This window comes from Aspergillus stella-maris, assembly GCF_047715825.1.
Source record: "Aspergillus stella-maris strain CBS 113639 unplaced genomic scaffold BDV14scaffold_139, whole genome shotgun sequence".
Lineage (NCBI taxonomy): Eukaryota > Fungi > Ascomycota > Eurotiomycetes > Eurotiales > Aspergillaceae > Aspergillus > Aspergillus stella-maris.
Window position 1 is genome coordinate 14,689 of NW_027396933.1, and position 14,160 is coordinate 28,848.

Consider the following 14,160-nt stretch of genomic DNA (forward strand, 5'->3'; position numbering starts at 1 on the left):
AAAGGCCTTTGGGGTATGAAGACAAACTGCCGACAAATGAGAAGAACCCTGGGCTAGTCCGCGCCCTATAAACAAAGTAAAGGAAAGAAAGAGAAACAGAAATGGGGTAATAATGTAAAGATGAAGCAAGGGGAATGAAGGTATCGAAAAGAAATCAACAGAAAAAAGCAAAACAGCTGACACCATATCCCATGCGCCTTTTGAGCATAACAACCACAAAACTTCCCTTTGATGATTAGGTATACACGACATTGCAGTAAAATGTCAAGAGGAGATGTTGTCACAGATTTCCTGATATGGCAGGTGCAGTGACTACCTGTAGGTTGAGCCAGTCAAGAATTTCGTTGAGGCTGGGTTCATCCAGTCGCCCTCGTCGTATGGCGGTGTAGGCCATTGGCGTGTGGCGCTGGTGTGATCCGATTTTCCGTCCAAAGGCGGTAGCTTGTTGTTCGGTGTAGAGTCCAGGAAGGACACACCGTCATTTTTTGCCGACGGTGAAGGAGTGGGGTATGGACTAGGCAAGGGGTGGGATGTGTAGTTTGACGACGTGTCGGACATCTGAGCCTGCGCAAGACGGCGAGCAGCGCTGCTCGCAGAGTGCAAGACCTCGTCCAAGAGCTCATCCTCCTCTTCGGGAGTCTCGTAGCGATGGACGGGGTGGTTGGAAAGCTGCAGCGCACGTCGAGTGCGGCTCGAGATGGGCGCACCGTTACCACTAGTCGAGACCGGGCTGTCACCCATAGATCGGATAGAGCCTTGCGGCATTGACTGGCGCTTGATAGAGTCGGCAGGCGAAGTGATGCTGACCGGTACGTTGGCAGAGTCACCAGAGTACTTGACGCCCTGCATGGCCTTGTCCAGCTCCGACAGATCCGAGTTCTGCCTCGAAGCGTCAATGTTGGCAGTGTCCAAGGCAAGCGATGATCGATTGGACCAAGGCATGCAGCCAGCATTGGCCTCGATATCATCGCTCATCACGTTCTGGTTGCGACCAGAAAGCCGACGGGCGCGTTTGCGGAGATGTGAGAAGAAACTCTCCTTCTGGCTAGGGGTCGTGGAACCACTGTTTCCAATTCCGTTGAGCGCCCTCTCTGCCTCTTGTCGGTGAACATCACCGTAGTGGTTACCGTGCGAGTTGACCGAGAGTTGACGGCCAATCTTCTTGCTCGACTTGGCTTCAGAGTCCTCGTGAGCAGGAGGCTTGGCTTGAGCGGTAACAGCGTTGGAGAGAGGGGAGACGGGGCGGATGGAGGGCAGAATTGGCATGGGGGCTCCAGAAGCCCAAGTAGCACGCTTGCTCGTGGCTTGCTTCGGCTTTTGTGATTCCACGCTCGACTCGTATGTGACCATGGTTGGCTTGGATGGTTGCTCGGGCTCGAAAGTAGGAGCCGGGCTGTCCGATCGGCCAATCAATGACCGCCTGAACCAAGAAGGCTTTGATGAAAGAGTGGGGGATTCGTATTGGTCCTTGGCAGAAGGCGACTTGACACTCTTCTCCGACTGCTTGCGACCGAGGAGTCTAGCAGTAGAGGATCTCGGCCTCAAGGCCAATGGGTCGATCGCATCGGCAAAGTACTCGTGCGCCATCGCTTGCTGCGAAGTAGGGCGGTTCTTAGGATCCCACATCAGACACCAAGTCACAAAGTGACTGAGAGCCGCTGGCCATTGAGGCGCAGGCAGAATGCTATCCATAGAGTGGGGTGCCATTTTGGGGAATGTGAAGCCGAGCTTCTGGGCAAGGCGGGCACCGTCCCTCCATTCACCACCACCGAGCTTGGAGCCAGACTTGCTGTACCAGTTGCCGGGACTTCCCATGATCTCGCAGACACGCCAGACTTGGTCGACCTCGTTGCCACCAGGGAAAAGGGGCTTGAGGGTAGCAATCTCGACGGCCATCGCACCAACAGCCCACATATCAACGGGCGCAGAGTATTCGCCAGCGCGCAATAGAACCTCAGGAGCGCGGTACCACCGGGTTGAAACGTATGTTGTGTAGGGGAGCTTGGAGTGTGTTTCACGAGCAAGACCAAAGTCGGCAATCTTGACGGTGTATGTCGAGGGAGTAGATGGAGGAGTGACGAGGTTGGAGTAGCGGCTGAAGGTCGAGTCGGAGGAGGTGGATACGAGGATGTTCTCGGGCTTGATGTCGCGGTGGAAGAAGTGGTGGGCGTGGATGTGGTCAAGACCGGCCAAGATCTGGTAGAGGATGCTCTTGACATGTTTCTGGTCGAGGTACTTGTGATCCCGCACCTTCATCAATTGGTAAAGGTTGCCGTCCATGTATTCCATAGCAATGTGCAGCTTGCGGGTAAGGGGGTCGAGGAAGATGTCGAGGGCTGGGACAAGGTGAGGGTGAGGAGGGAGAGAGCGGAGGAAGATGACCTCTCGCAGCTCAAGGCATGGAGCCAATGAGTCGAAGGACTTCTTCATTGTTTTGATAGCAACCTGTGATTCACATGAGTATGTCGTCGAGCCTTAGTCATCTTGGATGAGTGGTCCTACCAATGTTCCACGGCGGGCGATGTTGGAACCGGCGGTTCGTACACGTGCTACTGCGACGCTACCAAAGCTTCCATCACCAACCTCTTTCATTAATTCGAATCGATCTGAGAGGGTCGCCATTGACGTCGGGGTAAGGCCCCGTGAGGAGTGTTGTTGTTCGTAGCAGACAGTCATCTTGTCTCCTTTTTATTATCTTCTCTGCCAGCAGATGAAACTAGAAAGAGTTTCGAGGACTAGTCGGCATTAGATTAGTATATCAATGGGAGAAGTCGAGTAGTACTCACCCTATTATGTATGTAGTATGAATGTGTATAGACTTCTTCCGATTGATTAGATCGAGGAACAAAAGGCAGTGTTCATCATCCGGAAACAAATCGATCTCAAGGCTGCGGGAGGAGAAAGCAACCTTGGCCCATGGAAGGAAGAAGTCAAAGCGTGAGTGAGGTCCGGTGGAGGGGAGAGGTAGAGGTGAAGGTAGAGAAGGACAGAGAAGGAGGGGGGAAGGGGGCAGTCATGTAGTAGTTCGCAGATGACAAGCCGAGGAGAGAGGGAGGTGTCTGGAAGGCAGATGGAAGACCCAAAACAGTGGATGTGATCGATGTAAAGAGAGTAGAAGAGCGGGCCCGGTCTAAGTGGGAACGACTGTCCCAAGGGGGTTCCGGCTTAATTGAGGTTAAGGCGGACTTTTGGGGGAGGCCGGTGGTTAGTGAGTAGTGCAGCCCCTGACGCGGTGACAGCTTTCCCGCGCTCTGCAAAAGGGTTGAAAGCGGCGGCGTGGAGACTGGAAGAGGCGGTCGACAGCTGATGAAGAGCGGTGATGTAGATCGCAGCAGGTAATAAAAAAGACGAATTCAGAAAACAATGCAGGTGGATAACGGAGGGGTAAGCAAGAAATAAGAATAATGTTGGTTGTTCTTTGGAGGCCTTAGCTGGTGGTGAGAGCTGACGGGCGACAAGGAACTGGAACCGAGGGGCTAGAGTAGTAGTATAGGATAGGAGACTGAGAATAGAGAGCGACAGTTGGACAGGGAATACGGAAAGAAAAAGAGAGATGAAGAGCAAGATCAAAATAGAGAGCGACAGCAGTTTGTATTACAGAGAGAGAGAGAGACGCGAGTGGACGAGGATTGTTGGCAGTTGCAAGACAAGAGACGCGAGTTGGGGAGTTGGACTTGGGAGAACAGTCTGGACAGCGTCTAGCGGACTAACGCTGACTAGTGAGCAGAGCAGCACCCTAAAATCCTGAAGAACTCCTTATTCGACCGTCGCCGCTCTAGCGTTGTCCCCAGAACCCTCCCGTAATTTGCTTGAAATTGGCCTCGCGTTGTTACAGTCTCTTTACTCTCGTTGCCATCATATCATATTTACTGCCTTATTATTATGATCAATATTTACCAGTTTTGAGCACCGCGGTAACCAAAGCTCGGGTGGCTAAAAATAAATAGAGGTCGTCGCACCTTGTTGGGCTGAGTAGAGAGGACTGGAGCAGGTCCACAGCCGCCCATGGACGAAAAGGAGCTTGTCAGGAAAGTTACCGTACGGCCTCTGACTCTGATTTGAACCATGATCTCCAGTTACCCAGTCCTCCCCGAGTCCCCCGAGTATTATTATTCATCACAGACTGGACAAACAAAGTACCTCCTGTGTCTCTTCGCAATTTCCGTTTACCACCGTGGTGGGAATTGTTTCTTTGTTCTGTTAACCGACGGCGAGTAGGCTACTCGAGACGCCAGAGAGGCGATGAGCTCGATAGTGATACAGCACACGTTTTGTCTTCCGGGGGGCCTAGTCGCCAATCCAATCACATCTAGCGTCGGTAGTCTGACTTTCCATCAGGGATTGGCTGTGATTGTCTAATTGATTGCCGGTTGTTGGTGTTTTGTTGATCTCCTCGCCTGTCAGGCACAAACGGCACGAACCCCTCTGTCAGTCTCTGGCGCTGTTGCACACAGACCAAAAATGAGGAGAAAGGAGGAGAATGGGAAGGGCGAGAAAATCACTCAGACCAACTAACGGTCAATTGTGAGAACAAAGTTTTCAAGTCCATTTTTATTGTCAGACCGTTAGACGACGTGGCTTTGAGCGTTGCGTTCAGAGTCAAGGCCATGCTTTAGTGAGGTCCACTTGGCCTGGGCCTCGAATGATCGTTAGTCCAGTCTTCATCACAGTCAGCGGTGTTGTTCCAGTGACAGCATGACATGTGTGCGACATTCTCCCATTCGAGATCGAGTCTAGATAACCATAATAATGTATGTGGAGTTGGAGAGTACAGTTCATGCATGCCCTTACCTGCATCAAGACTGGCTGTGAATAAGCTAGCATCTGCTGTGTGAACGGGCCTGAGTCGGACTGCTTCCCGCGATAATCGCACAAGAACCACAAAGGGCTGTGGTTGGTCGACTAACGCTTGTTCTGGCAACTCGGAGAGCCTCCCGTCAATTGAGAAAGAAAAAGAAAAGAGAGTCTCATGATACTCTTGTCGTTGAGCCTGACTCTGCCGGATGTCTGAGTTGGGTTACGGAGTCGAGCAGTCGATCACCGATTGTGACCTGTTCTCTGTGCCCTGTATCTCACGTACAAAACACGCGCGCTGCATACAGTTGCATACAATTGTGAGGCGATAGCGATGTCGTTGGCCTGTCAACTCTTTGATATGATATCAAGCGTCCAGCTTGCCACAATCCAGTTGAGATGCATTATTTTATTGAAAGGCGCTTTATCGGCATTTGAATGAACGCAGATCTTTCTGCCATCCATGCATTAAACAATGCCTTCGAGGCAAACTATTGCCTGATAATTGCCTACATCTGCCGATGGGCGTCCATAAGGCTATAACCCTGGACGGAATTCCAACGGCCCGAATTTGATACTGTCCGTAATGCAGCCAATGTTGAGAAAAGAGCTGGCCGATATCTCAACCCCTCAAAAAGCGAGGAGTATCACGAACTCACGGTCCAGGGCAGCGGAGGCACCGGATAGACGAGATCGTCACTTTCTTTATCTTCTCGAACGGATGGTATACAGAGTAGGTCGCGGCGTGACGCTGAGCCGGATGGTCGGATTCATGCGCGATCTGTGCCGGCAGCCATCCGATGCCAACATCATCATGACTATACAGGAATAATGCAGGAGAAGCAAGGAGCGCTCTCTGCGCCACCTCGATACCTCGATACCAGACCGAGGGATCGAACTGAACGCGAGTCTATCTTGGTCCGTATGAAAACCCGTATCGTGTTCCTTGGTGCCGGTACCTAGGGCAAACTGATGATCGACGATGAGCATCTGCTCCCGGAAAAAGCAAGAATGCCCAATTCTCAGGTGATGGCCTCGTACTTTCCTCTCTGCCTCTTTCCAGCAAGACAGCCTTTGCCACCGACACTCTTTCCAGGCCTCCTCAACCGATTATTGGCGCTGGGCGCGTGAACTGAAAACACATTAAGATGCCATTGCCCCGGTAATGTTCTTGTGTGTCAAACTCTTCTCAGAGGTGGAAGCGAAAACGGCGTTGGCTCTTAGTTAGAGTTAGCGTCGGGTGTTCCTGAAGACTGAAGAGAACCGAGGGGCACACAATATTGGTTGACAACTGAAAAAGTGGTTCCCACCCAGACCCAGAAAAACGAGAAAAACACAACAAAGATTTCAAATCATTTCTATCGATCAATCACCCCTCATTTGTTTGCATCATTGTATCGGCCTGGGATTTCAGTAAAGAGGGGTGATTTTCAAGATTCGGGCACCAGCACAGAGGGAAACGTCACTCTTCATTTGCTGCGATGAGCGTTGTCGGCCCAACCTCGTCGTATTTGTGATGGTGAACGGGCGACGGAGTGTGATCCGCCGACCGGTCGCTGGCAAATTGGAGGTTCCGCGTCGCTGGGAACACGCGAGCGACTCAGAATTTCGCACCGGGATCCTGGGAGGGTGATTTGTGGGTTTGTTGGAGGCAGAGCAGTCTCAGTCGCTCGGGGAATGCGGATTGTGCCCACTCGGCGGAGGCCCGTCCCAGTTAGTGCTTCCGCGAATCCGCCCACGCAGCCCTCAGGATCATGCCTCGAATAGGAAATTGTACGGGAAACTGATGTCTGAAATAAATCACCAGCCAAGTGGGCTCACCCCCTCCATAATAATCTCACCAAGAGCGACCGTCTTCAATAAAGCTCTTAGCGTTACAGACCGTCGACTTCCAGCGGCCTTCCAGAAGGATTTAGGGGCCCAGGGAACTGGGAAGGATCCTGAGAAATCCTCCGGTTATCGAATATCGAGCGGGTCAGAGAGCTCAGGGGCCGTTGGTAAACCGCGCAGTTGCAGCTCTGCTACGCCGAGGGGATAAGGAGGGACCGAATTGAGGTCATCATCTCTGCTGCGGGACGATGGCTGTCATGGCTGATGAAAGAATGGAAGCCTAGGGTGCTTCCTCCCGTCCCGTAAACGAGATGAAGCAACGAGACCGTTGGATAGGTTAGCCACCAGTGATGATCAACTGACCACCTCCTGCACATCACAAGCTCACCTGCAGCTTGCCCCAGCCTCCATCAAAAGCGTGGCCGTGGAGGTCGGGGCTAGATGCCGCTCTGTTCGGATGTTGGACGCTCGCTCATTACTATTTTGCCCTTCAATGCTATTGCTTCTTGCGCCCCCAAAGACTGAAAGTTAAAAGCAGGCAGCTGAGACAAAGACCCAAAACACGTCTCAGCCCAAAAAGTCTCCTTCGTCCGCCGAAGGATAGGCTTCCTTGGCGAAGGAAAGTGATTTATCGCCGGTAAGCAATCAGGACCACGCTTAGAGGCTGGCAATCTGGCAGGCTAGCGCCTGCAGGGTCGAGGATCAGGGAACTGCACGGCCGTTTGAAGCGACAGGGTATTCGGCAGGCTGCATGTCAGATCTGCATCCTCTTTGACATCATGGAATCCTGCGTCGTCGTTGCAACATGGGTTTTAGCTCTGGCGTCTTTAATTTACTCGGGGGACGGCTGGAAACACTGAGTCTGGGGTTTGCCTGTTGACGTTGGATCGGCGCTGCTGTGATTGATGTCAATGTTTACCATACGTCATTGTATGTTGACAGTTATTCCTCCAGTGACAGAGTCCAGTGGCTCTAGCGTACAAACCAGGTAGGGTTTGAGTTGCATTGATTTTTCGAGGAAGTGATCTGTGAAGGTATTCCGAAGGTATCGCGGTAGGAGGTCTGTATGCGGCGTGGCGGAGGTCATGGACCGGGTTGTCGCTGAAGGTGTCGCTGCATGTAGAGGTACGTCTGGAGTTCTTGTCACTTCTTGAGACATCAGTATTGACCCTAATGCAGATAGAATGAATCATATTATAATATTTTCGACCATAATCACGCGTTCTTGAATAAACTGGGATAGAAGTCACCTTGTTGTGCTGCTGCAGTCATGAAAGCTTCGCTCCCGAGACAGCAACAACATAGCCTTCCCTTCGAACCATGAGCAAGTCTGATTTTCAGACTCTTGAATGCTGCATCTCGTGCTCAGACTCAGTGGCTGAGACAGGTGTCTGCTGGATGGCTTGGTTGCTGCTTGCTCCCGGCGGGTGCAGGTGTTGCAGTTGCTGCCGGGATAAGGCCTCAAACACCTCATCCGCATACCTTACCTCTAGGTGCTTCCCTCAATCTGCTTTATTCACTCACCTTGTCTTTTTCCTCGGCCTGTTTCCCTTCACTTCTGTCATCTTCCACCCCCCGGTTTCGCCTGTCTTCCCATCATCCATTCACCATCAAAATCCTCAATTGATGAGGTGTCTCATTTACCGTTAATGGGATATTTGCTGGATGAGGATTGTGTTCTGTGATAAATACAGTCAATCTACAACCGAGATCCCTTTCGCAGTCCCCTCATCTCCTTGGCCCTCTCAATCCCATAGCCGTTCTTCAACCACCTTCTTCTCTTCTTTTTGTCTTCCTCCAAAGCGTATCAAGGCACCCTTCCATCACCCAGAGACAGAGACCGAAGTTCAACGCCTAATTCTCATCGAGGCGACTTGAAAGCAAACACACTCTACTATCTACGAGAATATCGACAAAGGTATTGCTTGGTGAGCCAACTCGCTCTGGTCCCGCTAATCATGGCCAACCGTCGGATCTCGGCCATGGCGGGCGTGCCCAACGCCTACGCAGGCGGATATAACGAGAACATCAGGAGGCAGTAAGTCTACTGATTAGAATTCCCTTATCCCGGTGGATGCTAACCATATCTCTCTTTAGGCTGGAAAGTGTCCACCTCCCAGAGAAGTGAGCGCGAGCCCAGCCCTGTCACCAGATTCGCAATGCATGCCTAACAACCAACAGGATCAAGTGCAAGGTCTGCCGAAAGCTCAGAGGCGCCGACAAATTCTCCAAGCGGCAGTTGGATATCTTCAGAAACGCCCTCGTCGTCGAACGCAAGCCCGCCACAAACAAAGGATACGCCGCCTGTCGCGGCTGTACCGGCGGTCAGACAATGGAGTTGAGGTGTTCTGTATGTGACAAGACCAAATCGCTCGATGGTTTTGCCCTCAGTCAACGCCGAGAACACGAATTTGCAGTATGTATTATAACGATTTGTTGGACTGGCGAAGCTAATGGATATGTCTTATAGCGCTGCTTTGATTGCGTACAAGGCCATAGAGATGTCGAGCCTGTTGTTGACGACGACAAGCTGCTGACTGATGGAGGACTTTCTACTCGTGGAACTCTCGCTGTTCGTAAACCCTACTGGTCACTACTCGTTCACTTGGGCTTATGTGCTAACAACTCTGCAGAGTCACGTCGGTAGCACGCTCGCTGGATCTATCCGTAGACTGACCAGCGACACTCCCGGAGGCGGGTCCTCTCTTGCGGGTGCGACAGACAATGTGCCCTTTGGAGGCGGCGTTTGGGTCGAGCCCGAGCGTCATGACGCGACCAACCTCAGCGGCTATGGTTCCCAAGGAAAATCCGACCTTCAGCCCGTCAGCACCAACTCTGTCCACCGCGATTGGGCTTCGTACGGTGTCGCGAGGTCTGAAGTAGCCGCAAGCGTTCGTGGCAACGACAAAGAGAGCAAGTTCGCAAAGATCAAGGTAAGTCTCCGGCATCAGAGTGCTACCAACAGCTCTTACTGACTACGGAAAGGCCTGGAAATCGGATGAGACAGAGAAGCCCTCTGTCCGCCTTGCAGAGGACAACAGGAACATCAAATACTCCGATGACGAGGATGAGGTCGGATATATATCTGGTGAAGACCTATCTGATTTTCTCTAGAGGTCTGCCGCGGGTCGCTCAACGGTGCTCTGGGTCGAACCAAGGGAACCAGAACGCAACCATGGTTTGTTTGTTGAGCTCAGATCTTTAGATTCAACATTAATTGAACATCGTCACCGTTCTGTATATCCAGTTCTATCCCTGCAAATGAGTAGACTATGATAAGCTGCTATTAAAAGCTGTTACCTAGAAGACACCAGAAGTGCCGACGATCCGCCACCGATCTCACACCCCCGTGCCTTAGGCACTCCTGGCTGTGACGTATGACCACGGGCTCTCTTATGCACAGTCGGTCGCGGCTGAAAGAACAGACTCTCCAAATTCCCTCTTCGATGCCTGACTGCAGGGGATCATCCTGGCTCTTGTTTTCTTTTTTGTTGCTTTGTTCCACTGCCCATACCTTAAGCAAATTCTCCGCGTAACCTGAAGGCCTTGCCGTCTCACACTGAAGCTCCTCGTCCTTTGGTGGTGCCCCTCATTGCCTCGAGTGCTTTGTGCGCCACTGCCTTCTGCTCACAAAAGCCTTCCACCGTACAAAGCTCCTCTTTGCAATCGCCAGCATTGTTCCATTATCTCTGCCGCATCAATTTTTACTCTGCGAACCTCAAAATTGATCCCTCATTGACCAGCGGGGTACTCCAACCGTCTTGATGGCGTACGATGGCTTTCAGCATGGTTTGAACCCTTATGGTCAACCAGACAACAACAGCACCAGTCCTATAAACCCTCAAGAGACATATCCCCCCCCCTCCTCCTACGACACTCCATACCCTTATCAGCCAGCATCCGACCATCTCAACATGCCTCAACCGCAAGCCCCATCGCAGCCCCCGTCGCATTCGGCCCCTCCTCAGGGCTATTATCCTGAACCACCGCGCGAGCAGACCTCCTGGCCTCCCCCTCCTCCTCCTCCCAACCACCAGACCGGTCGCATCAATGACGCAGTGACTTCAGCTGTCGGGAACAGCGCGCCCTCGTCATATGTGTCACCAGATCTCGTCGCGCAGATAACCGCGAACGTGATACAGCAGCTCAATGCGGCCAATCTCAACAGCCCTGTTGCCCAACAAGCCCCTCAGCCGCCTCAGCAACAATGGGCACCACCTCAGCCTTATCAGGATCATTCGGTACCGCATACCCCGATTATCTCACAGAGTTCGCCTTCGCCTGCCTCCTTCCAGCAGCCGCCTCCACCGTCTGAGTACCCCGCTCCTCCCCATCTCAACGCCAGGCTGAGTCCTACACCTCCGGAGAGAAGGGAATCGCCTAGTCAATACAGCGAGACCAGTCGTGGGGGGAGCTCGCGTCCGATTCCCCAGAGGAACGACACATTCCCGACGACTCTGGAGAAGATATGGGGCAACCTGTTTGACGGAGACAAGCCCACCGAGAGGCTGGGACAGTTTTTGCGGGGAATCGCAACACATCTGGTAGGTTAAGCCGGAGGATTCCATTGGGAACCGTACGCTAACTTCTTTGTGCCATAGATCGAAAATTATCCTCCTGGAAACACGCTCGTTGTAGTGCCCGACAAATTGCAAAAGTACTACGCAGATACCAATATCCCGTCAGACCCTTATCCGTGGCAAGGTAGGACACCCGCAATGGAGTCCACTTCATCGCTAATTCTTGCATAGACATCTTCGATGATCGAACGTCTTCCATCTCGCGTCTATTCAGAGAGATCAAAGCCGAACACCACCTCGTGCAAATCAAGTTGGACGAAAGACCTGACATCCCTGGGCTAACTCCGAGAGGATTTGAGGTGTTGACTACCTTGATGATTCAAGCTCATCCAGAAAAAGAGTACGAGCGGTTGCAGAAGGCTGTGCTGAACATGCCCATCAGCAATCCCGACAACAGAAAAGAGCGGTTCCCCAAGGAATTACCTCGACGACTCTTTCCGGAGATGCCTAGCCTCCGTCTGCGCGAGGAGCTAGACCAGTATATCATGAAACACTGCGGTGTTGATCTGCCCCCGATCACCGACGAGGAAATTCAGAAGGTCGCTTCCCAGCGCCACAAATCGTCCACGAGCCCTGCCGTCTCCATCGAAGAGAACCGCAACTCCTCAAATGACCGAGAGAAAAAGACCTATCAACCGCCATCCGCAGCCGTCGTCGACGATTCAGATGAGGAGAAATCACCTCCCGCCATCGAACGTAAGCGCAAACCCTACACCGCACAAGTCGGAGGAGGAAAAGTCTACGACGGAGCAAACCACGGTTCTCACCACCGACACGCGAACTCCTTCTCGACGAGCGCCGGAGCTGAAAAAGTCCGCCCTCGATTCGGAGACGAGTCACCTCCCTACCGCCCCGGATCTAGAGGCCCAGGAGGACGCTCGCGAAGAGGTACCTCACGCGCACGAAGCCAGTCGCACGGATACCACCCAGGTCATGACTACAGACACTCGGAGACTGATATCGGGGGTGGTCTGAGACATACGGGGACTTCGTCAAGCGGAGATTATTACTACAACAACCCGCCCTCGTCAACGAACGCCAGCGAACTACTTGAAAAGTACCGCGAGCTTGACCGGGATGACGACCGACTCTACGACAAGATCCGCGAACGCGAGAAAGAGCGCGAGAAGAGCAAGTACCATGATCTTTCTACCCGGTCTACCTGGTCTGGCGACGAGGACTACTATCGTGGCATGCTAGGTGGTCAAGGTGGTGGACCGTCGGGGTATGACTATAAGAGTCACCGGTAAATAAGGCATCGCTCGCTTGCATTTCGGTTTGAGTGATTCCGGGTTCCAAATAAGCTCGCTCTCATCTATCTGTAATTATACCACATACCCACGTTTGTCGCTTTTTCTATGTTTTCGGTGCTGTCTTTTGCTTTGTGCATTGTGTCGCTTCTATTGGACGCGCATAATAGCGTTGCTTGACGAATTACGAGAAATGACTGATATCCACAAGTTCTGTTTGCATTCTGTCACCAATCATTTATCATTGGCCGTTTCATTGTATACCATCTTGCAAAATTATATATAAGATTGAATAACAACAAGAACATTGCCAGCCATATATAACCCCCCCAAAAGTTAAGGAGTAGAGCCCTCCCCTTCCCCATCATCACCCCCCCTCCTCCTCTTCAACGCCCTTAGGCGCATATACTCCCTCCCCGCCTCAGCAACAACCCTCGCTTCCTCCTCCCTACCTTTCTCTTCCCTCTCCCAAGCCTCCTCAATCCTCCTCCGAATCTTCTCCTCCCTAACTTCCCTCTTCCTACCCCTTTTTCTCAATCTAGCCTGGTCCTCCTCAACCTTCCGCCCCTCCTCATCCGCTTGAAGTCGAAGTGTCTCGATCTCATTCTCGTCAAGATACCAAGGATGAGAGAGGACGTCGAGCAGGAATCGCGTGCGCGCTTCAAGAAAGCGCATCTCGGCGTTTGTAGAGGGGACAGAGAAGAATCGCTCGAGGTTTATTTGCATTATGCCGCGGAAGATAGAGAGGGTTCCTTTTATTTGGAACGTTTTGCCGGGGGTTAGATGGGTGATGTCGATGACTTCGTGAGTCGTGGATGTGAGGTGTGTTTCTCTCGTGATGGTGGTCTCGTCGGTGCTATTGGCACTGGCGCTCGCATCGGCGTTCGGTTTGGGGTTGGGTTTCGCTTTCGCATTTGGGTTCGATCCGGTCAATGTAGACGCAGGCGCAGGCGCTGGTGCAGGGACAACAACAGCATCATTTTTCAAAACAACAATATCTACATTCGCACCGGAACTATCGTCGATCGTTAGGATCGTTCGGCGCGGGACATCGGTTCGCGCGACGATGACGCCGAGGACATTCACGAAGCGGATGGGGTGGTTTTTGTAGAAGAAGAGGCCTGGTTCTGCATTCAACATGAACATGAACAAATTAGCTCAAGCTCAGGCTCGGCGAGAGATAAATGGATAATTTGCAAAAGGGGAGAGAGAGTGGAAAGATGGAATGTACCTCCGAACTCAGACCTCCGTGTAAGACGATGGACATTTGCAGTGCTGAGCTTCACCCATGTGAAATTCGTCGGGGAGGAATTGAATGTGTAGGCTGGGTAGAAGGGGAGGTTTGGTTGTGTCTTTGGAGGATGCTTTGTGGCATTATTGCTCTTCTTCGTGGTGGCCTCGGTGCTGTTGAAGCGGGTGTCATTGGTTGCCATGCCATGGATTTAGGTCGCGATGCGAGTTCATTTTTGCATATTTGGTTGACGGTCCCAGTATGTCGCGTCCTGCGATAGGTTGATCTGTAGGGTATTATTGCGACGGGTAGTGGGCGCTGCCTATGTGCTTTTGACATCGCGTCCCTAACCTTTTTGAGGTTCGGCGCGACGCGGGTGGTGTGTGGGAAGTGATGGATAATCTTCCATTGGGTGGCTGGTATGGCCGCCTAGCTAAGATAACTCTACCTGACTAATGTATGACTAAGCGAGGTC

General features: G+C 52.2%; 4 protein-coding genes across 4 annotated transcripts; 2 read left to right on the forward strand and 2 right to left on the reverse strand.

Annotated features, from left to right (window-relative positions):
• Window positions 1–64: 64 nt before the first annotated feature.
• BDV14DRAFT_28698 (serine/threonine-protein kinase) lies at window positions 65–3,149 on the reverse strand. Its single transcript, XM_073776452.1, has 3 exons — window positions 2,787–3,149; window positions 2,503–2,716; window positions 65–2,445 (listed from the first exon to the last, which is right to left on the reverse strand). The coding sequence occupies exons 2-3, from the start codon at window positions 2,674–2,676 to the stop codon at window positions 313–315; spliced, it is 2,307 nt and encodes a 768-aa protein (XP_073621680.1). The 5' UTR covers window positions 2,677–2,716; window positions 2,787–3,149; the 3' UTR covers window positions 65–312.
• Window positions 3,150–8,428: 5,279 nt separating this feature from the next.
• BDV14DRAFT_28678 (uncharacterized protein) lies at window positions 8,429–9,778 on the forward strand. The gene is made up of 6 exons (XM_073776451.1): window positions 8,429–8,662; window positions 8,722–8,748; window positions 8,806–9,040; window positions 9,095–9,196; window positions 9,258–9,557; window positions 9,610–9,778. Exons 1-6 carry the CDS (start codon window positions 8,583–8,585, stop codon window positions 9,736–9,738), a joined length of 873 nt encoding a protein of 290 aa, XP_073621681.1. The 5' UTR covers window positions 8,429–8,582; the 3' UTR covers window positions 9,739–9,778.
• A 238-nt stretch (window positions 9,779–10,016) lies between these two features.
• On the forward strand, window positions 10,017–12,810 carry BDV14DRAFT_186223 (uncharacterized protein). The gene is made up of 3 exons (XM_073770776.1): window positions 10,017–11,168; window positions 11,226–11,328; window positions 11,376–12,810. The coding sequence occupies exons 1-3, from the start codon at window positions 10,389–10,391 to the stop codon at window positions 12,452–12,454; spliced, it is 1,962 nt and encodes a 653-aa protein (XP_073621682.1). The 5' UTR covers window positions 10,017–10,388; the 3' UTR covers window positions 12,455–12,810.
• BDV14DRAFT_207506 (OB-fold domain-containing protein) lies at window positions 12,791–14,076 on the reverse strand (the record flags this gene model as incomplete). The annotated part of the gene is made up of 2 exons (XM_073775146.1): window positions 13,686–14,076; window positions 12,791–13,581 (listed from the first exon to the last, which is right to left on the reverse strand). The coding sequence occupies exons 1-2, from the start codon at window positions 13,885–13,887 to the stop codon at window positions 12,791–12,793; spliced, it is 993 nt and encodes a 330-aa protein (XP_073621683.1). The 5' UTR covers window positions 13,888–14,076.
• Window positions 14,077–14,160: the final 84 nt, after the last annotated feature.